The sequence below is a fragment of the Harpia harpyja genome, chromosome Z, assembly GCF_026419915.1.
Source record: "Harpia harpyja isolate bHarHar1 chromosome Z, bHarHar1 primary haplotype, whole genome shotgun sequence".
NCBI classification, from domain to species: Eukaryota; Metazoa; Chordata; class Aves; order Accipitriformes; family Accipitridae; genus Harpia; species Harpia harpyja.
Window position 1 is genome coordinate 30,808,591 of NC_068969.1, and position 25,030 is coordinate 30,833,620.

General features: G+C 35.7%; 1 protein-coding gene across 3 annotated transcripts in view; it reads right to left on the reverse strand.

Annotated features, from left to right (window-relative positions):
- The window catches only part of ADGRV1 (adhesion G protein-coupled receptor V1), a 295,859-nt gene that overhangs the window by 228,384 nt on the left and 42,445 nt on the right, over window positions 1–25,030 (reverse strand). For all 3 annotated transcript variants that reach the window (XM_052777368.1, XM_052777366.1, XM_052777369.1), the window contains exons 18-33: window positions 23,032–23,158; window positions 20,693–20,910; window positions 18,805–19,548; window positions 16,399–16,772; window positions 14,369–14,545; window positions 12,493–12,673; window positions 11,677–11,879; window positions 10,915–11,044; window positions 9,328–9,408; window positions 7,858–7,997; window positions 6,817–7,426; window positions 5,644–5,859; window positions 4,188–4,403; window positions 2,764–3,008; window positions 2,384–2,565; window positions 821–1,632 (exon numbers count right to left, since the gene is read on the reverse strand). In XM_052777368.1, coding sequence (XP_052633328.1) covers window positions 821–1,632; window positions 2,384–2,565; window positions 2,764–3,008; window positions 4,188–4,403; window positions 5,644–5,859; window positions 6,817–7,426; window positions 7,858–7,997; window positions 9,328–9,408; window positions 10,915–11,044; window positions 11,677–11,879; window positions 12,493–12,673; window positions 14,369–14,545; window positions 16,399–16,772; window positions 18,805–19,548; window positions 20,693–20,910; window positions 23,032–23,158 — 4,656 coding nt within the window. The remainder of the gene's footprint in view (window positions 1–820; window positions 1,633–2,383; window positions 2,566–2,763; window positions 3,009–4,187; window positions 4,404–5,643; window positions 5,860–6,816; window positions 7,427–7,857; window positions 7,998–9,327; window positions 9,409–10,914; window positions 11,045–11,676; window positions 11,880–12,492; window positions 12,674–14,368; window positions 14,546–16,398; window positions 16,773–18,804; window positions 19,549–20,692; window positions 20,911–23,031; window positions 23,159–25,030) is intronic.

The window sequence follows — 25,030 nt, forward strand, 5'->3', positions numbered from 1 at the left end:
TACAACACAATCCTTTTGCTCAGTGCATGTGCATAACTTGTGTTTTATGATTATGAGAATATCAGTTTACAAGATACGCATATTTCTTGCTAAATTGTCTTTCAAAATATTTTGAAAACAGTTTTTACTAAACTTATAACCACTAATGTAATTACACGTCAGCCTCAGAATCACTGCTGGCAACCCTTCTTTTGAGTTCACATGATTTAGCAAGCTAGCTAGCTCACTAGAATCTTTACTACACTCCCATAAACTGCTTTCAAAATAACTGTTCAATCAATTCAGACTTTGAAAATACAAAATATATCTGTCATGCTGCAACGTACTTAAGTAATGTGTGCCATTGACCTGTTCATCCTGTTTGCAATTTTTTTTTAATATGCTGCTATGTTACAAAATCTAAAAAGAGACATCATGAAAAATTCATACTATACTGACTGAAGGTTAACAAAAGACCAGTTAAGCCTGATTCTCATTTTCATTATCCTTGATATAACAACTATATTCAGCATTATTATTCCTTATTTATTTGGTTAAAAGGTAATCTTTATAATCCACACTGCAATATTTCTTAAAAAAATACTTAGATATTTATGCTTTTTATCTTTTTTTTTTTACTACCACTGTCTGTGTTCTGCAACATAACACTATACGCTAATGAACTATATTCTTTTGAATACGTATCCTGAGCATTCAGGGAGATTTAGCCTAAGAATACGACATCGCTTATCAAAACATCCAGAGGACTGAGTGCTTGTCAGGTTCTTTTTGCTTTTCTTTAGTTTTATAAAACAGAAGCTAGTGCAAAACCTTGCCTCACCTTCAGCGAACACCAGAATCTCACCAACACCTACAAAATCCAAGTCTGGGGTAGCAGTTCCACCAACCACACGCCATTCCACTGTCACCTGTCCCAGGCTGCCTTCTGTCCTATGTATCATTAGCTGCACGTTGGTCTGAGGACGTTCTTCTACTTCAACATACAGACTTTTCTCTGTCGCATTGGGACTTACGCTGTAGATCTTAAATACTCCAAAAGTATCTCCGTTCATCATTATGATAACTGTGGAAGTATTTGGCTGTCCTATAGTTGGCTGATTTTTTAAGCTGGCTGAGACATTCATTAGTTCAACTTTCAAAAGGGATATAGTGAATTTCTCATCCAATTCTGGCAGACTGTCAGGGAGTATGGTAACTGTGAGATTTGCAAACTCTTCCCCTTTCTGCATTATGGCCCACTGTGCTGTAATAGATTCATAATCACTACCAGCGATGGCTTGTGTGCTGAAGAGAGCAGATGCACTGGTGATGTTTTTCTTGTAGGTCCAGAATCCTGAAGTGTTAGTTAACGGGCTGATCTCTGATGTCAGCCAAAGGCAGAGAGGAATCTCAGAGGCACTGGAAAATGTAAAGGCTGAACACGCATGTTCTTTTAGGCACTGAGTTGCACAGGCATACAGTGGGTCACTTGCTGCCGACACATTCACTCTGGTCTTGGACGGTTGGTCAGGGACTCCTTGGACAGGGGACTCGTAACAGGCCAGGATATCCTGACCTTGCTCAATGGCAAGAGCTACAACGTCAGTCTCAGAAGTGCTGTAAAATATCTGCAGCTGACCAAACCTTCCCCCACTAAAAGACATTAAAATAAAAAAATAATGTCAGTTGATTAAGTGTGTCTAATATTCTGTAAGTTTCTGGGTTAAGAATAAAAGTGAACAAAATCAACTGGTCCTTTCCGAATTGCTGAAAAGTTCCAAATAGCTAATTAAAGTGGATTCCCTTGAAGCTAGTACCAGAATAACTGAGTTTTTTGTGGATAGCAAGTTTGATTATTTATAGCTGGGGTAGCAGTCTGTTAAGAATGCATGTTTGCAAACATTTTTTTTTCTAGGAATTAACTTAGTCTTCTTAGGGCTGGCAAGGAAGAAAAAGCCTGTGCTGCCCAACCTTGTCATCTTTCCTCCTAGGTGTCCTCAGGATATCATATCACATGCATAAAACCTGTTTTCCTTTTCTTGTTTCTTTCCATCCCACAAGCATTGACTCATTTTGTCCTCCAGTTCAAATCACAGGAGCAGGCTGTTGTGCAGCTTTAAATGATTTGAGGATTAAATACGCAAAATGAAACTTCAAGTACACTGTGTACATTAGGTTTACATTGTACATTACAATGTATGCTACTTTTAAGTACTTTATGTACATTTCTAATAAGCAGACATCTAGTTCAAAAACAATGTTTATGAAATAATAACGTGCTGAGCTGGCAGATCAAGAAATTGATGCAAATACTTATACAATAGGAGAATTACATTAGAAATTATAGCCAAGACAAAAAGAAAGAAAAAATAATAGACATAAATAAAGCAAACATTATACAAACCTTCGCCTGACTGTTATATTTGCAAGCAAATTTCTTTCTAGTGGCTCCTGAATTCGATATAAGGATTGATGAAAGAAAACTGTGCCATAAGGATTATCATTGGCAGGTATTATAATATTTGCCACGCCATCTAACCCAATAGCACCACCATTGGAGGCCTGAGTTAATTCTACATGGACAATCTCAAAAAGAAAAAAAAAAAGAAAAAGAAATAATGCAGCTAAACAATTTTTGGTATTTCTAACAATAATCACAAGCAAAGTAAAATCTGAACTTCTTGCACCTTCCTACCAGAACTTTCCTTGTTTTTCTTTCCACACATTTCTATAACAAGTTAAAACTCTAATACTATACAAGAAAGACGTAACTGCTTTACTTACTTCTTCTATTTCTGGAACATCATCAGCCAGGATTTCCAACAGCAACATCTGAATGGCTTCCCCAGGGGCAAAAGTAATATTACCCAAGGCGACCTGCAAGTCAGCATCAGCAGGATGTCCATTAATGGTAGCAACCCACTGAACAGTAATATTACCGAGTGTCCCAGCATTGCGGATTATTGGCAGATTTACAGTTACTGATCCAAATTCAGGCTCCTCCACAGTGAATTCAGTAATCTGAAAAACTGAAGTGCAGCACAGAGAGATGTATTTCATTAACAATGAAACTGAAAGTAGATACATCAACTTCTGAAGTACATAGTTTTATTTCACTTGATTGCATTTACTTGCACAGGAAAATAACTTTTAATCAGGTTTAAACTTAAAAGTGAACTCTAGTATTAATATTTTCAACTATAGAGGAAATTAGCATGAAAATTAAACCCTCATCCAAAAAGTTTGTTCCAAAATACCCACTGTTTGAGGCTACCCATGAGCTGTTTCCAAGTTCTTAGAAGACAATTTCATAATTATTCCCAGCAAGGAAACTCTTTAGCAGTTTTCATGTCATTTACTGAAGAAATAAGTCAACATATTCCATCTAAAATTGTTTCAAGTAGAAGTCTTCCTTGTAGTAAACTTTTAGTTTTTAAGAATTAAGTTAATTAATTACCCATCTGGAATTATTTATTTTTGATATTTTTTCTTTATTTCCCCTACCTTTTTCTACTGACAAAATGGAACAACAGCAAATAAGTAGGGTACTGAAGAGAGAAAAGGGTATGTCAAAGGAAAAGGCAGGAAAAAGAAAACAAAAACAAACAAAAAAGATAGATTTCTAAAATATCATTAAATTTTTGAATTCACCAAAACCCTTCTCAAAACCTGTGTAATGAAACTAATTTTGGAAAGTATACACAATTCATTTCATTGATAATAACAGGCAGAAGAAAAACTAAAGTGCTTGACAGAAAATAAGAGAATGTAATTTAATTTATCTTTATACTTTTTAATTTCCCCAGATTTTTAAATCTGCTTTGGCTGATTATCTAGTAAAACAAAGATATCAAAGTACTTAAGCAACAGACAGTAGAATGCAGATTTTGGCTTAAACCAATTGCAGAAATGCAGCTCTTAGAATAGATAAAAAATAAAAAAGTAAACTAAAATCCATCTGTCTCTATTGGGAGATTCCAAAATCTTGCTATACCAGCTGACTAAATAATACTTTTCTGTTATATTAGAGCACCATTACTCCTTAATTACGTTTTAATTTAGTTTGTCTTATCTTTTCCTTTACCATCTTCATCCAGGCTTCCTCTTTGTCTTCTGAAAGTTTTTATTCAGTTGCCCAGTAACAGTTCACCCACAGATCTGAAGTAAAAATGTTAACAGGAGAAAATATGCAAATAAGACTCATTTACCAAAGGATCCAAATGGGTCATCAGAAGCCTCAATAGTTATGATCGCCCTAGTCAAAGATCCAAGCAAGGCTCCTCCTGTTGTTTGATTCAGCAGCTGAACATAAAATGACTCTTCAACTTCAGGATTGATATCATTAATTATATAAATTGGCACAGCTTTACTTGTTTCTCCTTCTAGTAAGACAACATCTGATGAGGCTACACTGTAGTCCTCACCTAAAACAATAAAAACCACAGAATATTAATGCATTATGGTTCACTGTATTGAATATCATCCGTAACACTTCTCCTTTTGCTTACACATGCATTCCTCTGTGGTTTTATGGGTTTTTTTCCTTTATCTTCAGAGCCAGACTGACCACATGTCTTTTTTACTTCCCATTGCCTTTTAGATATCTGGATGGATTAAAATAAAACTTGGCTTGGCCAAAACAGAGTTTGCACTGTTAGACCAAGAGGTAGTTACAAAAGGTCCATTATTGTCTTCCATTGACAAGGTCACACTACTAAGATGTTTCTGTCTTTGATTTCTAATTGCTCTCTGGTGTTCCAAGAGATAAAAGTGAACAGAAGCACCCTTGTCAAAGTAGATTTTAGGAAAGGGCATGTTTTGTTTGTGGACCTCGCTTTAGGCAAGCTTGTCTCTAAGAATGTCTAGTTAATGGCTCTGCTTCAGAAACTAACTGAAGCACACTCTGACATCAATCGAGCTACACACTTATTTAGAAATGTCTCTTACCTAAAAAGGAAACTAAAATACCAGTTCTCAGAGCATGGATCACCCACCTATTCAATTTTGGACACAGCTGAAATACAGTGAGTTTGATTTATAACTTTCTAAGTGGTTTTGACCCTGCACACATCGTAAGTTTGCTCCTTTCTTTATGTACCTTCTCTATAGCAGGGATCAACTGCAGAAATTAACCTCCCATTTTTAGAAGTTCAAGTCGTCTCAGGTTTCAATTTTTTTTTTGCCTGTTTGTTTTACAGCCGAGTCCCCAGCTCTCACTTCCTCTCCAATAAGCTCACCTAAACAATGCATGGCGGGTTTAAATACATACGCAGAACCAAAGAGCAGCTACGTAAACTAATATAGTATTTTTTATTTTTATTTTCTTTTTTTGAAGAGGTGGTGGGCTACTAGGGAAACAAACACCCCAATTCCTCCACTCATTTCTCTTGCTAAATTCTTCAGTGATGATGTCTCAGAGCTTTCTAAAAGCTGATGCATGATCTTTCCCATAGGGCTTGGATTCCTATTTGCTAAACAGAGTCAGTAAATGTCTCACTACTTTTTTTGTACTTGTTATACTTTTTTGTACTTGTTATACTTTTTTGTACTTGTTATACAATAGTGCATCCAACATACACTTGTTTGCTTTGACTGCTCAAAGCATACAGTATGCTCTTTCTACTATAACATAGACTGCATGCTTCTGCTATTCTGATTTCTTACCAGCTGTTGCAGTTATTGGCATAGCTTTAAATTTCACAGAAACATCTGCAAATATTCCCCCAGTTCTGGTCACATTAATGATTGGTCCAACATAATTTTCAGCAACTCGCACAGTTGAAGCTGAAAGCTGAAGTGTTCCAAAAGCATCATCATTGGCATTGATAATTACATGAGCTATTGTCTCACCCACTAATCCAAGTCGAGGAGAATTTACAACTGAAACGTAAAGAAAACTTAGTGAGGGGGTGCCTGAGATGCTTGCTATCTATGGCTATAGAGTTCATACACATACATGTGAATTTAGTAGTTAGTCACCACTAGCTTTCAACAAAATTATCTTTTTTAGTATTGGGCAAAATATCACTACAAACTGTACCAACATACTTTTGGTGTTTGAATTATATTATGGCAGAAAAATCCCTTACTATTATAGTAATAACTTACTATTCTACCCTGCTGTGGAGCATACAAGCCATAATTTTTTTGAAGAGGTGAGATATTGTGAAAAAAAATTATTCATTTATTTGTCCATAAGGCCAGTAGTAAGATCAATACAGTTCAGAATAATTTTATTTTTACACTTGCTATGATGAAAAATAAATAAGATTTCAACCTCCCAGCAGAATTATATTTGAAGTTTCCCTTAACATCAAGATTAATCTGGGGCAGTGGCAGCAATTAGACATGCCAAGAAGCTCTGAAGCACAAATCAGGCTGTAATGACCTGAATTTATCTGAATGAGAGATGAAGCAAACATTCCCTACACTAAAAAAGCAACATGCGGCTGTAATTCTTTTTTTTATTTTTAAAAGACTTTTATTTTTTGTCTTTCAATGAGCAAAACTAACTTAGTTATTTCCTAATAACTGAACTTTACAGAAACAACACTAGATGAACAGGTATAGTGCATAAAACCAATTCTGTAACATATTTGGCCTGAATAAAGAGATGCAAAACGGATAAAGAAAAGCTCATCCATCCCCGACAAAATACTGCACTAAAGGAAATATATGGCAACAGCACACAAGGCAGGTAACTCAGAGATTTCTTAACTATACAGAGTTTGGCAGAGGTTAAAAGTTTATCATTTAACTTGTTGGATTTTATCCTATTAAATATAAATGCTAGCCTTCATGTTTAAATTGTAGGTTTTACATAAGTAAGATACTTACTTGGCCGATCCTGTACTTTCTCGATCAAAACAATACTGCTTAGCTCCACAAAAACAGATTCTGACCTCTCAGGATCATCATCATCCAAAATAGGCAAAGATATTGTGGCCTCACTTTCATTGGCTGCGAAAATCATGTAACCTTTAATGGGTATATAATCTTTTCCTTCTATTGCTCTAACAACATCAGGTGGAAGAAAGGGTGACTTTTCATCATCGCCAATAGTTCTGTATGTTACCATTACTGTACCGAGGAGACCACCACACCTTATTATTGTCAGGGAGATATTTTTTGTTTCTTCCTCAACTTTTATAGGTCTGTTTCGCTCAGAAAAGATGAAGACTCCATATGGATCATCATTAGCTAAAATAGTTAATGTTGCATTGGTATGATTTCCAAGACGACCACTGGAGACATTGATGATCAAAACTGAAAACACCTTATCCAATTCAGGAATTTCATCAGGAGAAACCTGTACTGTAATATTTGCTCTTGCTTGGCCAACATCAAATGTTACACTCCCATCTGTAGAGATCAGGTCTTTGGTAAGATCACAGACTATGATCCAATGCAGTGTCACCTGAGACAAGGCCCCATGCGTTCTTACAACCTAAGCGAAAAATATAAAGATCTGCATATTTTTGTTCTATGAGAAAGAAAAACATAAAAGTATGAGATGGAATTAAGCAAAGACATTGACATGATGAGTTAAAAATAAATTTGTGGTTTAAAAAAACAGTGTAATCTTTATTAACTCAGCTTTGCTGTATTTGTTGTATCAACACTGTTATTTTAATATAGTAGTACCTCAAATGCAAACAAGTAGAAGTAATTTTAAACCTGCAGATATTATTATTACACCATTTTAGCTTCAACCTGCATGATACACATTAGAAAACTCAGTATGAAATGGCAAAACAGATGTGCATGATGAAGTTGTTATAAACCCTGTAGACTTATGGCAAAAACATCGCAGAATGCCCAGTAAAAACAGAGACAGAAAAGGACTGCACAGCAATATGAGACTCAAAGCTTTCTAACCTGCAGCACAATATTGCTGTCTCCATCTTCAGGCTCAGTTCCGTTTACCAAGAGTGACTCAGTACTGAACTCGAACACACCATGAGCATCATCAGAAGCCTCAATAGTCACAAAGATGTGGGATGCAATTCCCAAGCTAGCTGTTAAGTGCAAGTTCCAAAAAGGGTTATTTTTTCTAGCATCTCTTCTTACATGGAAGAAAACAGCTAAAGAAAAATGTGACAAAAAATACACAGGAGAGCATGACTGGAGTATCCGTGCTGGTTTGTCTTTGGTTTTTTGAAATGCATGATAACTATCCACACGGATAAGGCACTGGCTTTCAATAATGCAGTCCTGGCAGCCCTTCTATGGAATGATGCAACAAAAAAATGTAATAAATATGAATACTTTAAGGGAGGAACAGAAATAAAATTACAGGTTTAATGAATGAAAATGGAGCAGAATTTAGGATAGTGGAGAGTTGTATGGTAAACCACAGTGTAAGCAGGTAGACCAGATAATTGCAGGTCTCATCCTAACATAAGCTGGAATGAAAAACAAAGAAAAAAAGCAAGTCCAGTAAACACTACTACTAAAAAGATTGTCTTTGGTGAGATAACTTGCTGCTCAGAGAGAGAAAGAGCCTGGCACTTAAGAAAACCATTTCTGGAAACAAGGAAAACAGCCCTTCAAAAAAACCCAGGAAGCTCCAAGAAGTGGCTAAACCACAGACTTACTCTCAGATTCAAACTGAAATCCTTTGCGTTTACAAATAAAATTGAAAATCAGGCTGTCACAGGGGAATAAATTATTCAGTTTGGACAATGGGTGCTCATATAACATTTTCAGCTCTGTAGGGCTAATTCTGAAGTCCTGTATGATTAGGGTTTTCTCTCAGATTTTATGTTATTTCTGCATCTAGTATTTTTTTTAATTTTCTCAGTATTAAATTATCTTTGTTTTTTGTATGTCATGACATAAATACAAACTTAAAGAGAAGAAATGAAAAACAATCAAAACATTCCTTTAAAAAAATGAACACAGCTTTCTTTTCTTTAGGAGTATTTTTGACGTGCAGAGAATCAAAGTAACATAAAGCACATATCAAAGCATACCGTCAGGTAATCTTTAAATTACCCTCAATTTAAAAATTGTCTTTGCTTTTTGCTCTCCAGAAAATTTGACAATTTTCAAACAAAACTAATTTTGCAAACTGTACTTCTGGAATTACTATATTGTGTTTTACAATGATATAGTTTTGATGGTATAGAAGCTGTTATTTTCTGTGTTACACTGAACACTGACTGCTATTGAAATTATGCCTAAATTAAAACAGTAAAGAATGTTTTGACAGAACTTTATGATAAATCTAAATTAATCACCTGTAACTGCAAGTAAAGTAACACTATGACAAGTTGTGTCAGTATAGTAATTTATGAGGGATATCACAGTTAGCAATAAAAAATAGGATTAATCAAAAATGCTTACCATGTTGATGGACAGCTGGAAAGAAGAAATCCATGTTCCCATCACCACTACCACTGCCATCATTTCTAAAGAGCTCAGCAACTTTAAGATGACAGACATACAGATATATACACATATATACATTTATAAATAAAAAGAAAGCAGAAAGTAATTTAAACATTTCTGGACAACACAAAAGAGAGGGAAGTATTCTAGGAAGACATCAATTTTGGATATAAAAGTATACAGGATTTCTGATAAAAGCCAGAAAAAGTATTGTATATGCCACCTCTTATTTAATTTATGGCATTGGAAATAGCAATGGGAGGTCAGAAGGAAAGAAAACACATACATCTCTGTTTTCTCTTTTCTTTCTTTCCCTCTTTGCATTTCCCCTTTCTCACTCCTAAATGAGGTCTGTCATGGAGAACTGGGAAATGTGAATTAACAAAACACCAGGGGCTAACACCCCCCAAACTCTTTTATTCTAATCTTTTCTCACAAAGCAAAAACATGTGTCAGAAAGTTGGAAAGATCTGCAGAAAGCTTAACTAATGGAGACTATACCCTAAGTTTTGTGCTTGCAATAGTGCTGGAAAGGCCAAAAAGAAGGTTTGTGTTAAGAGGGTATCTGCCTAGTGAATTACTAAAGTTAGCTCTAAGTTTTCTGACAAAAAAAAATATTGAAGAGAAAAGTTTGTTTAACAAAACAACTATTCAACCAAAAAGTCCACATGCATGAAAGGTCTGACGTTTTTATCAATAGAATCACTACGTTGCACCATAATGCCACGTTGCACCATAGACATTCAAGGTAGTATGATATAACTTCCCAGAAGGCATCACACTTGCATTTCTGGATTGCTTAAAAAAATAACATCAGTTGAAAAGTCATTTTACGGCTGCCAGTGTTTCTAATTACTTTTTTCCCTCCAACCAGCTTTATAATCTCCATTAAAAATTTTCTCCAATGGAAACAAATTCTGTAAGGGCTGAGTGGTTTTATGTGGCAGAAGCACTGATGCTTGCCAACCCTTTTGAGACTAACATCTCACACCAGGGTCTCCTCTACATGTTTTTCTTGTTCTTCCACAGAGCTACCAGCTACCTGTCCAGCTCAGCTAAACTCCCTAGGCCTCTCAACACCCACAGTCTCCTACTGCCATAATCCAGTTGAATAAATTATGAGCCATTGTATCACAATTCCTCTGATTTCACTGAAGTGGCAGATAAAAAACCCACTTTGGCTGTTTAGCTTTAAATATTTTATAAATATTGATAATTTTTTTTTAAATAAACTAATATATTTTTTACATTATTTAAATTCTCATTATCAACCATGAAATTATGTAACGTGAAAAGCAGCAATTGCCTTTAAATGACCTAATGCATGGTAACAATACACTTTCTTTGGGATTCCAGCAAAGATTAACAACACATCTGAAGAACAGTGCTTTCCTAAGAAAAATTACAGCTCTCTGGGGGATGTGGGGGTGTTCGTTTGTCTTTAGAAATAACATGGAAATAGTACATGTGAGAAAGGTAAGATTTAAACAGATGAGTAGAGATAATGAAAATACAATCAATGGATTGATGTGTGTGCCTTACCTCCTCCCTCTGGGTTCAACAGCTCCACTTTAAAAGTTTTTTCTAATTCAGGAATAGAATTATCGGTGATGTTAAGAGTAATGTACTTGTACCTTTCTCCTGGTTGAAATTCCAGCGTGCCCATAACAGCCTGCAATATGAAAGCTCTTCACATTTTTGTTCAAGTCTAATGGTTACATCCATATGAAAAAAGAAATAGAACCTTGATTTTGTTTGTCTTTGCAAAACATCTACTTTTCTTCACTTAATCTTTTAAAAAATCTCCTGAATCTTTGTTATGAGAAAAGGCATCTAAATTCATGGAATTATGAACACCTGCATTCATCTCCATTTTTCTGCACAAATATCAGTTAGACAAGCAAACACAGATTCGTACACATTATTTTGTTGAACATGTACAAGTCCTAGTATGTACAAACACAATCTTAGCTATGCATCTGAATGCTCATAGAAAGATTGATATACTCAGCAACAATAGCAAATATGCCTTCTTGCTGCATTTACAATTCTCTTGAAGAAAAAAATCAAAACCAGAGGCTTTTCCTGGGAAATACAACATGCTGCACAGAAAGAAGGTAAAAGTCACATAATGATACATATTTTTAAAGTGAGTATTACACATTCATTTATCACATCACCATATAAAACAAAGTGTTTCTGGGAAAAGAATCATGGCTGTGTTAAAATACTCAAACTGGAGGCTATCTCCAGGACAAATTAATTAAATTCTAAAATAATTACACACCTTGGCAATGGCCATACCTGATAATCTTTAGGACGGAAAGCTGTAAGTGGCACTGTTCTGTATTCCACCAGAACTGTTCCAAGAAGGCCTTGTGCGCGAACTACCAGTAATCTGATATGTCCAACTTCTTCTTTAATAGTAATATGGGGCACAGCAGACGCTGGCAGAATCATTCCATCACCTGGCTGAGGAGGTGGCCCCACCGAGAACTGTAGTAGACCTGGCAAACAAGAAGTACTATTTACACGGCTTCTTGCATTAAATGTGAATTATGATAATAAATTGAAACCCAATTATTTATAATATTTATATTTAATGTTTCTGAAATTAAAAAACTATTTTTGATATGCCCCTAGGACTCAATCGTGCTACTTCCAGGGATGTTCTGTGTACCCTCCCCTCTCTCACTGTTATCTGTTATCAGTCTTGATAAAGCCACAGCACAATAATAAATTCACCTCTTGCCAAAAGAGGCTCAATATGTCAAGTATTGGGTACTGATTGGTATAATAAGCATGCAGAAATGTCTCTCTTCGTCAGAAATTCTCATCTGAGAAAAACTTGCACAGCATCAACTACATGCCACCTTTGCTCTCAGAAGGGAATCATTGCCTGTTTGGTCAGGGAAGTTTTGATGCCTTTTTGTAATATTCTCAAGAATCAGGAACTCAGCTTTCACTCTTGTGTAAAAATTATGAATTAATCTCAAGTTAGATAAAGTGTAATACTTGGCATTGCTTCCACAACTATCACAGCTTAGCAAAGTTTTTATCTGTTGAGCTAGAACTATATAATTATCTGCAACAAGACTGTATCATTTCCATCATTGTTACCGTATGGGTGGTCACTGGCTTTGATGCTGATATCAGTAGTTTCCTTTTCTGGATCTATACTTGCTCCACTGGTAGGAGTTGAACCTAGTTTTCCATCTCCAGACACTGCAGAGACTAATGTCACACGGAAATATTCATTTAGCTCCGGAATGTCATCATCAATAACATGCAAATTTAAGACCTAGAGAAGGACCAAATCATGGAGAAATCAAACCATGCAACATAAATCACTTATGACTTTCATGACCCTGTTTAACTTATTAAATTCTTTGATTAATTAGCTGTATCTGCTGTGTAGTTCTGAAAGTAATGTAGACAACATTTTTGCTTTCCACATAATTTAACCTAACTTCTAGGATAATATTTTATGTTTAGAATATGCCTTCCAAAAACAACTTTACCAAGCTGCCAGAGATGGAAGGCATATATTCTTAAATGCTTCAAATTACATAAGCACATAACCAAGCAACCAATTGTTTACTATCTACCTTAACATAAGCATAGTTTAAATTGTGTATATTGAAAATGAAATATCTGATAGATTTCAAAATCTGAAGAAATTGTGCTTCTGAAGAGACATTACAGTGATTAATCCAATATGCTACCTGACACTTGAGATTGCACATCATACTAACAATTAACATACCCAGCTCTGTACAGGCTAACATATTCACCTCAGACAATTCCAGCTTTCTATATGTTGTGATACGATTAGACAAACATATAGAAGAAAAGGTTTAAGTGGCTGATCGTATTTAAAGGTGTGCGAATAAGTAGCTTACAAACATCAGTGCAAAGTCTCTTAGGATATCTCACCTGATGAGCAACTGCTCCCAATCTGTTTCTTAGGGCCATGCCCATTAACTCCTCCATATGTAGACAATTAATTGGACCACATAGCAGTGGAGCAAGAGGGTATACCAGCCCTTTTCTGCCACTAGATAGAATAAGGCAGGCCTCATCCATGCTGCCAGACTAAAAAAGCTTTGGAAATTTTTGCTTTATATGACTCTACGCAATGCAGTAATGTGATTCAATGGAGAATTAAAGCTTAATGAACAGTGACATGAACAAACTATTTTCAGGTATCACAAGCATTTGCCAAGCTCTAATTGCTTACATTGTTTAACTGGGACCAGGTCCACAGTTCTAGTGGAGCCACCTTTCAAAGGGTGTCAGTGGATTTCAGTCAGTCCATACTGACTTCAGCAGAGTGATAAAAGTGAAACCAAGAACAGCATTTTCTACGAACAATTCACCCTGTTTTACAAACACTAACAGAAAACACACATTAACTGTCTACAGTATGGTGGTTCCACACCTTTTCTTCAAATAAATGTGAAATTTCTGTGTTGCAGGTCAGGATTGAATTCATAGAAACAGATTAAGCAAAAGGGACAGAACGTGACCAACACCAGTTGCAAGACAGTTGATTAGAGGAGTGAAATTTACCGCTGTCTATTTAATTGATGCGGATATAAATCTGAGTTCTGAAACTCAGATCAAAACCTAATCATCTTCCAATTTCAGAAGTAGCTGTATCCATCATTTCAGCCCAGGACTATCTACACTTCAAGTATACATATAGATACACATAAAACTAATATATACATATATGTAAACATATCTCATATATTATGTGCATTCAAACATACATGCACACATGGTGACCCCTGAACTGAGATACACACAGATCTATAAGCATCTATCATATCACTTGTTAGTTGTCATGGATGCAAAAAACCCTGCAAAATATAACAAAAGCCATGTGAAAGAAAACTTTCTAGTATGAAAACCAGTCAAGCATCTTCAGAAGGTGTTTTCCAGCCAGTTTGCAAAGGACAGGATGAATAGTTAATAGGAAGGTAGGGTTTACCTCTGATCTCTGCCAAGGAAGGAATGTGATAGTGCCACTGCTTTTAGAAAAATCGGTAACAGAGTAATTAATGCCAGTGGAATCAACCTGTGAGATAATGTAATTTATATACACATAGTCTAGGGCTCCCCTTGTACGCTCCACGACACAGGATATAGTGGAACCCTCATCAGCAGTCTGGAAGAAAGCAAGAAATTGAAATGTTTGTTACTGTCAAAGTAAATCAAAGCAATAAATACAAAACACAGAATTTTCTAATGCTAGTCAAATGTTCAGGTAAAAAATTCCTGTCATGTTACTTTCAGCTCTTTTGGAGTAGTAGGAAGCTGAAACTGAACTTGATGGTGGTCAGAACAATCTTATTGGAATTTGCAACAGCTTGTAGTATCTCCCTGAGGACCATAAAGGTAAACCAATAATTATATTCTGTTGTTTGTTTTGGACACAATTTCTTCCCCCAAACTACATGTTGAAGACAGAATCAATATGCTTGAAATGTACATGTCAAAAGCAACTGAAACTATTGTTTTATATTAATGTCAGTTATTTCAATTTTCATTAGCAATAACTTAAAGAAAGATTGGGATTCCCCCTTTCCTCAGCTAGAAACATTATGGAAAAAAAAATAGATACATTAAAATAAAACTATACTATCATTATTCAGGAAAAACCTTAAAAAATTTTCTGTCTCTTTACAATTCTGTCTTCACAGACAACATGACTTCAGGGGCAACAATTTCATATGTTTGGAACAAAGTAGGTATTGATACCTACCATGTATTTTAGAAATTTATGAACATAGAACTAAAATAGAAAATAATTTTATTTGAAAATTGCCAGAAAGGCTAAAGCTATCTTAAGCATTAGATAAGTTTCAGAGCTGCTGTATAATACAGTGCAGATACTGCATGTGCCCTCAGCTTCCTAGTAGACAGATACACACATAAAGCAATTAAACTACTGATAAAATAATACTGTGTATCTGCATCATCACTGAGAGCTCTAATACTTCCCTGGTGAAATGGACTTAAGGTAAGTGCAAAACAATTAACATTCCATGTAAATTTTTAATTTAGCTTCATGGTTGGTTGATGATCTGTGGCATCACAGTATTATCAGTGGCATTTGAAACTGAAGGAATCTATTATCATAGCATATGGTCGGCACATAGAAAGCAAACTGAACTAAACTGAAAACCAGTATCACTGAGGCACAATGGTTACTTTCAAACACATAATAAGCACTTTGGTTAGAAACAATGTAATTAAAAGGTCATGAGAGTTACCAAATTGGAAAATATTCTGAAATTTGTTTTCCAAAATAATCCAATACCAATAAAAAAAGACATCATGTCTTTCTCCCTCATAATTGATTAAAGAAGTAAAACTGAATTATGTTTCTCTCAATCCTCCCCCCAAAGTAATAAGTTTCTATATTGCATATACGGTGGCTACCACCAAAGAACAATTTAATGATTAAAAAAAAAGCAATTCACAGCCAGTATCAACCAAATTCACACCAAACATATGCAATTTATACCTTGTAAATTATGACGGCAATGATTGTGAAAAAATACATCACACCTTGTCATTGCATGACCTGTAGTAAAATTCTTTCAAACACATCATGTAACACAGAAAAATAAAATAAAAATCTTTGTAATAATCCACTCTCCAAAAAAAAGGAAAATTAAATCTTGTATTTTAATTGATAACACAGTCTCAGATGTGACAGAAGTAAAGGAAAAAAGTGTTCTTCCATAAAAATTTAAGCCTTAGTCTTCAGTTTATATAATAAAATCAATTTTCTTAAGAAAAAAAAAATGGGGGATTTTTAAAAATGATACTTCAAATGCCAGTGAGACTGAGGCGGTATTAAGAGAACTCACACATTTCCAAATTCTAGAAAAACTTTGCTTAACTACAAAAGCTAACAATGTGAAATCGAGGCCCTGTGCAGGTCAATTGGTCTTGCCATTAATTTTTCTGTGTCCAAAACTTCACCTATAATTTGCCTTATGAACATCTTACCTCAGGAATACATGCTCCAGTGAAGCCAAATAAACCATTAGCATTATCACTTTTCTGTATTCTTAATCTTGCTGTGGTATTTTCTTGTGAAATTTGAGCTCCACCACGCACAGAAATGAGCTTTAGGATGAATAACTCCTCTCCTTCTTCCTCTTTGTCATCCTTTGCAGACACAATGAATGATTTATTGGTCTCTCCTTGCCGATACTCCAAATACCCAGAGACAGGGTGGACATCACTCTTTGCAGGAGCTGAATGGAGTTCATAGATCTCTGCTTGTGTCAATTTACGCTCATAAAGCCTTACATCCTGCATTAGCCCTGTGTACCTACTGCTGCCATTGAGTCCTGCTCCAATTCTCACTATTCCTGGACCTGAGAAGGAAATCATAATTTTTCTCGTTATTGTACTTCTTCAAAGTAATAAATCTACAGCTGAATAGCTGTTATTGTTAAAAATCAATGGTAAACTGTTTATTATCCCTGGATTAGGAATCATATTGTTCTGAAATGTAAAATCAGGAAGTTCCTCGAGCATCATCTCAGTGTTACGGGTAGATCATCACAGGTCAAACAATTCCATCCTAGACTGTTTAGGTTTTTCATCCTACTAGTTCTACCAGCACATTGTCACTATCCCTTATTTTAATGAGGCTTGAAAACTTTTTTCTTTCTATTAGAGATTCGCAGAGCACAACTGCAACCCCTTTCAGCTTTTGTTTTGCTAGATAGACCCCATTTTGTCTCCCTCTGCTAAGACAGCGGATCCATTCTGATGATACTCATCATCACTGCATTAGCCCTTCTGGACATGCTTTTCCCCTAATGCACTGGGAATACAGACTTCAGAAATGTACACCAAATTCCACATGCTTTTTACAACAGCATTAATATTTCTGTCTCCAAACAATTATCCTACTCAGCAAATCATAGGATCACAGCTGCCTTTTTCACAAATACACTAAGCTCGTAGCTCATACTCATTCCTATTGTGCTAAAACACATAGGTATCTCTTCTTCCAGCTGTTTTCTGTTTTCAGAAGAAACCATGCTCTTGAATGTACTGGCATACATATGACACTGAGTATCAGTTCTAGATGAGCAACCACAGCAACCAATAATGGTCCCAGGGCACAAGGTGGAGGATGGTGAAAAAAAATGGGCTACTATGCTCACCACTGTGTAGTATCCAACATTAAATGGAGAGAGACAAAATCCTTACCTTATACTTGTAGTACCTCAAGACAGAGCATATGACATCTCCACTAATACAGAAAATTTACAATGACTCAGACATGTCCTTCTAGCAACAAAAGCATTACTGCATTTCACATATCTTTGTTTTAGAAACTGAGGAGGAAAAAAAGTCCTTTCTCAGCTACAGTACTGCAAGTCTGACGGAAATTATTAATTGCAGAGGCACTACTTTGTTACAGAGGGCAAATTTATTTCTCAGACTTCAACCACTGGAAATTTACAGGCAGAAATAAAAAACTACACTCTAAAATTAATGAAGTCTCCTATCTATTCTCAATCTATGTTTGTGTACATATATGCATGTAGATGTATATGCATTTAACATGACTATATGTTTTTTAATTCTCCTTCTTTGATTACAGAAAAGAAGATTGTACTCAAGAATTTGATAATCATTCACTGCTTATCCCCAGCAAAAAAAACGTGAAACTGAAGGTGAGGGGAAGAAAGGAAAAAGGATGGAGATGATCTCCAAGAAAAAAAATGCACGTGGAAGAGTGGGAAAGTGCAAAAGAAAGAGTAAATATAATGCATTCCAACCACATAATATCTGACTTTATAATGGAATTGTTCTGATACTTCTCTGGTCACTGCTATGCTAGTTCAGAGTGAAAGTCCATAATGGTTACCTATGATTAAAATCACACCTGGGACTATCCAGTCAGATAAGCTGACATAAACAGGCTAATGTTCCTTGGAACACTATTAAATTTTAAGGCATAATTTTCATATACCATGTGAATATGTACTTAAGTAAATCTACACCCTGAAAAATTCCATTGCTTACAAGATATTGGCTTAGTTGTAATATACTACACAACTAGAAACAAAACCGTTATTGCATTTTGCTTGAGAAACTGAGAGGAAAACAGTCCTTTCTCAGCTACAGTGCTGTAAATCTTACGGAAATTATTAATTGCAAACATATATAACTGTATGTATACATGATAAGCATACATATATAAATATAACCCAGCTATAATTTCCATATGCTTTTAGAAAATCCTCAGAACTTTCTATCCATTCTTTTCAATTAACTGATCAGATATACTAATTTCAGTATCTTGCATACACCTGTCAAGGAGCTAGACTCTTCTATACATTGCAGAACTTTACATATGGAGAAAAATAATGCAGACTATTGGCTCACCATCAGCAATTGCTTCTCCTTTAAGGCTCTTCATTCCTCCCAGAACTGGAATTCCATCCATGTAAAATTCAATTATACTTTCATCCAAAGTAATAAGGAGGTGAAGCCAAGTATTTTCATCCAGATATTTCAGGACTGCTGCTTTAGCCATATATGTTATATTGGATCCTAATGCTGTATAATGAAGCACTACAGAAACATGAGAATCATTTGTTCGGATTTTCACGCCATAATATAAGGTCCCATTATCATCATCCTTTTCAACTATATAACCATCAGTACTGACGTTAGGCATTAACCATGCTGAAAATGTAAAATTGGTTACTGCAGTATTTCCATTGTATGGGTATTCGGGACCAATAATCCCAAATGCATCCTCTTTTCCACTGAAATACAAAGCATCTGTTCCACTGTGATGGCGCCTCATGTGGGGCTGAGATTGTACTGAGCTTGGAAATGATCCCAGCAGCAAGAAGTCTACCATTGATGGTAGTCCAGCTTGGAACGTACTAGACAGTATCTCCCAACCTAAACGGACAACACCAAAGGTGCCTTGTTGTCTCCAGATGGTGAAGTCTGTAATATAGGAAAGATCATCTTCAGAAAGAACATCTTCCACTAACTCTCTGTCCTGGCTCTCTGGATCTATAACAAAGACTCCAAAAGGGTCATCATTGAATGGGATCATCACGGTTACAGCAAGGCTTGTTTCCGATAACTGACCACCAGGACCAGGAGACCCACCTATAGAATGGAAGTTAGGGCAAAAGTTAATGGTCGGTTTCAAACAACACAGTCTGAAAAAAGCTACTAAGTACTTAAAGCTTTTTTAATAAAAAACGTTTCTAAAAAGGCTTAAATCTTCTTTAAAGAGCCTCTGAACTCTTAGAAAGGGCTCTGATTTAATAATAACATAATTTAACTGTATTGTTTTTAAAACATTAAAGTGACAATTTTCATAGAAAACAAAGCAGTATTTTTTTTTTCAACTGTAAAACACACATTTGTCTTTGAGCTAAAACAAAATTAGCTCCAGCTGTTCTGAATTAGTCAGTGAGGTATGTTACTCTGATTCATTTGACAAACATGGGGCCAAATTCAGTTCTCATATTACTCCAAGATTTACACAAATATGGAATGGCAAAATTTGGCCCATTGACTCTGAAACAGAAGCAGAGATACCTTGCAAAATCAGTAGCCAATTGTGTAAAACTGCTGCCAAGTCCTGCCATTAGTAATCTACTTCTGCACAGTAAGAATTATTAATACAAAGATCATGATCTGAATGTAGAGCCTTCATGTTCAAAGTGTGCAGTGATCTACCTATTGTAAGTAGGAAATCTTCTGTACACACGTATGGATTTCACTTTAAGGAAAGGCCAACACATATTTTCAGTTGCATCTGGGCACAGAAGACCATAAATAGTACTGAGGTGGAATGAGTCCAGGAGGTTTGGAACTCTGCTCAGTAGCAGACCTGTAGCAGTTGTAATTTAAGTCATATGAAGTGGTAACTATAAGTATTTTATCTCCTCCAGAAAAAAGCAAACAAACCAATCAATCTCCATTATGGTAGACTTGCATAGCCTTTAATAGCTTTATTTTGTCTTCAACTACACAAAGATCTACATCTCTGAAATCACCAAGAGGCATCCTTTTTAAAGGTCAGATCACCAAAATGTGTGTAACAGTAATTCAGGAACTGAATAACTGCATTCATATACCTAAATTAAGATTAAATGAAGAATAAAACCTAAAACCTTACCACAGAAGTACAGGATATCAAGACATGATTCAAGGCACAGCTCTTTCCAGGGTTGGTTTCTTTTTGATTAATTAAACATAATTCTACCTGATATGAAAGGAATGGTGATATGGAATACAATACCTGAAGCATTTACCAACTTTAGAATGTAAAATTCATTGAATTCAGGAATTCTATCCGAAATAGCATGGAGTGTTATTGGCTTTGATCTTTCACCATCCATGAAGCACACAGTCCCATAAGTTTCATAGAACTCTTCTCCCGGCCTCAGTGCAGAGCTATTATCAAACAGCTGCCAGGTCAATGAGACATTGCCAAAGTGTCCCCTATGTCTCAAAACCCTGTTCAGCGATACAGAAAGAGTGAATGACCTGGCAGGTAAGCATCAGCATTCATTAGCGAAGGAAAACATGATTACACTAATCTTGCTTACTGTGAAAAATGATATACAACATTCTAGTTAACCATGAACAATAAATACAACCATGAATAATAACACAATCCTCTTTGAAGGCCAGCAATTTCACAGTATAACTGTAGTCCCAGGTATACCACAGGTACCTTAGAAAAAAGGTAACCAAGGCAGGTCCATGCAAAGTAGTACTATTAAGCCAAACATCAGTTTGTCTTGCACTTCTATTATGTAAATAACAAAGATGAATGTATAACAGTTCAGCAAGTTAACATTAAAAATTGATATACCTGGCCACCCTTAGACAAGAAAGACAATCACCTGCATTTAACCACAAACATCTCTCCCTTTAACCATCAAGCCTCCTTAAATGCTTTCTTACATTGGTATTAAGTTTGGATTATGTTCTATGCCCTTCAGAAATCTGTGGTTATTCCAGATTAAGAATGTAGTAAATAAAAGCAAGATTTTATTTTTTTGTATAGCTATCTGGTAACAAAATTTCACCAATTTCCAAAAGTCACTATAAATAAAAACTGCAGCACAAGTGCCTTTATTAACAGTGTGCTTTACATACAAAAAAGTGTGCTTCTGTTTGCACAGTAAAATAAAATGCTATACAAAGTGATTATATCAGGCTGAAAAATTAGTTCAGCAATACTAGTCTAGGCACAGCAACATAATTATGTTGTTTCTGCTTCCAAAGTTTTTTCCTTTTTTGTCATTAACCAGGACGCTCTATCCCAGCTGTGTAGCACTGTGTGTAGCACTCCAGTTACTCCCTTTAAAGCTCAGTGCTGCCATTGCTATTCTCAGTGGTTAGGTTATATGCTACTCTTGACCCTTTTGTTATGTACTACACAATACCTAAAGCAGTGAGGGTATGGAAGACACAGCTCCCTAGCAAATATATTTCATCAATGAGGACTGAGGAAGGTCCTCCAACGTTGGTGATCTTGGTATCATGAGCTTCCATAAAGCACCTGTATATAAACATGTTTAGTTCAAATCATTATTCTTCACACCACAAAATAAAAAAAATTATCTTGCAAATAACACTATAAAGGACCAAAAAAACCTTCAAAGAGCAGCATAACAAAACCAAACATACAACATATTTAACATCCTCTTTTCTCAAGGATTTTCATTTTTTAGATGTGTAACACAAGCATAAAGACCAAATTCGCAGTCATAAGCATCTGTTTCAAGGCCTTAAAACAAACAAAACAATCAAATAAAAAGATACAAAAGATAATCAAACAAATGTGAAAAGAGCTTCTTCCCTAATGTTCTGACTACCACATTTATTGTCACCTAACTTCTCTTTATATCCTGTCTAGAGGTTTCTTATTGAAAAAAACTATTTTTGCCAAATTACAATCCCATCCTGACTTTATGGAACATAACAAGGTAAGATGCCAAGAAAATTCATTTCTTAACCCTTCCTATTCTTGAATACATCCCAGTGGCTGGATGGAAAATACTTTCAGAGGTCAGACTAGGGAAGAGTATTTTCAGTCTAGAAGACAGTCACATCTGGACTTTGAGTATAGAATTCCATCAGCAATTAACAGATAGAAGAAAAACAAACTAACAGAAAGAATACAGTAATATAGGTTGTTTGTAGGGGAAGGATTCAAAGCAGAGTGCAAAAAGATATGAACCACCACATAGTCATATCTAGCTGTATTTTGAAAAGATTTTTTACTTCTCTTTTAGTCCAGGTTATACTCTACTCAATCATCTAGATTCTTCTGTATCTAAAGTCTACTGAGAATGTAACAAAACAACCATGCTGTAGTCTTATTTATTTACATTTTAACATGACTTTCTATATATATTTTAATATGCACAGTCTACTTGATAATATAACAGTTGATGTCTTCAATATGTTTACAAATCATTTAATCCAAAATTTTGCAAAGCTATTTTTCTTTAATACATTTTTATCAATGCAAACTTGTATGGGATTAGGTCAAAGTACTATCCATAAAGTACCACACATATCAGTTGAAAAAAAGTGCAAAAGTATTATTTAAAATTTACTTACAAAAAATTGTTACTTTTGCCTTCTTCTACTGGCTTCTCTAAAGGTTCCAAGGAGAAAATTCCATTAGGATCATCGTTTGCTTCAATAATAACTGTAGCCACTTCAGTCTTAAAGATAACAGTATCCCCTAAAAAGAGGGTGATTAATTTTATCAAAACTGGAATCAGAAATGGAGGTAACTCTAAAACGGAAATTGTTTCCTTTTCTCACAAACTGCTTTTATGCAAACAAAGAAATGAACAATGATAAAACAACCAGTGGAAACCAGTATTCGAGATATTCAGTAACAGGAAAATAAGAGTAAAAATACTTAAGTAGCATCTTATGCAGAGAGCAAGACATAAGATTTGGAGGAAAACATATATGTGACATGACCAGAGAAGATGTGATTCTGAGCAGAAAGGATTGTATGAGAGGTAGTATTTTGTGTTTGATCAATTGGTCAAGTCAAAAGAAAACATGTATTCAGAGACCCTAGCTCTCCTTTAGACCTAGGATAGAAATATTGCACTTAAACTAAATACGGGCTAAGAACAATGTCTAACTGTTGTGGTTTAACCCCAGCCAGTAACTAAGCACTATGCAGCTGCTCACTCACTCCCCCCGCACCCAGTGGGATGCAGGAGAAAATCGGGGAAAAAAAAAAGTAAAACTCGGTTGAGATAAGAACAGTTCAGTAGAACAGAAAGGAAGAAACTAATAATGATAATAATAACAACAATAAAATGACAATAATAATAATAAAAGGATTGGAATATGCAAGTGATGCACAATGCAATTGCTCACCACTTGCTGACCGATGCCCAGTTAGTCCCTGAGCAGCGATTCCCCCCACCCCCACTCTCCCCAGTTTATATACTAGATGTGACGTCACATGTTATGGAATACCCTGTTGGCCAGTTTGGGTCAGCTGCCCTGGCTCTGTCCCCTCCCAACCTCCTGTGCCCCTCCAGCCTTCTTGCTGGCTGGGCATGAGAAGCTGAAAAATCCTTGACTTTAGACTAAATATTACTTAGCAACGACTGAAAACATCAGTGTGTTATCAACATTCTTCTCATACTGAACCCAAAACATAACACTATACCAGCTACTAGGAAGAAAATTAACTCTATCCCAGCTGAAACCAGGACACTAACCCATATCACAGTCTACCTGAAAGGAAAAAATATAAGATACCTGTGAAGTAGAGTAGAAGATAGTAGGATTTCTCTGTGTGTGTTAGCACTGTAGGGACATTCTAATACCCTTCCTATGTCCACAGATGTACATTATGCTTCCACTCCCATCCCATTTTTCACCCTATTTAAGAGTGTTAGACTAGCTTTTGTTCCAAAGTAAACAATGTGTTTACTACTTTAACTTCATATACTTCCTCCTATATTTTCTCTGAGTCCAACATAATTCCAACAGTCCAACATAATTTTCAAAAGAGATGTAACAATCAAGGCCTATATGTGCAACAGATCATAGAAAGAAAATAATTTTTTTTTGCTTTCAGGAATGTGTATAGAAATATTCTGTATTCTTAGTGATTCTAGAGAAGCTACACGATGATATGATCCTCCTTTTAGAGGCAAAGGGAGCCTGCAGCTACCCATTCTTGTAGGACCAGTGTGCCAGGAGGAAAGCCATCATATTTTCCCAATAGAGTGGTAAAAGAAAATACCAGTAGATCCTGAAGAAAGTTAGTAATGTAGAAAGAGATCACCAAAGGTAAAATTTAAGAAGGGAGAAGAATAGCTTTGTCCAATCATTTCCGTAAGGTCGATGTTCTGTAAGAGACCTGGGTACCAGAGTGAATGCTAGCTGACCTCAGGAAACACATAAGCTACCTTATACTCAAATAATTGCTGAAAAATCCCCTATAATTCTCTGGCTGCCTGCTACCAATCTCTAGGACAGATGCAGTTCGAGACCAATGAAGCCTTGTGAGCAATTCATAGACCAGCCACAGGGTGTCGACCTGAGGCACTCTCTAGGTCTCACTGACTTTCAAAGA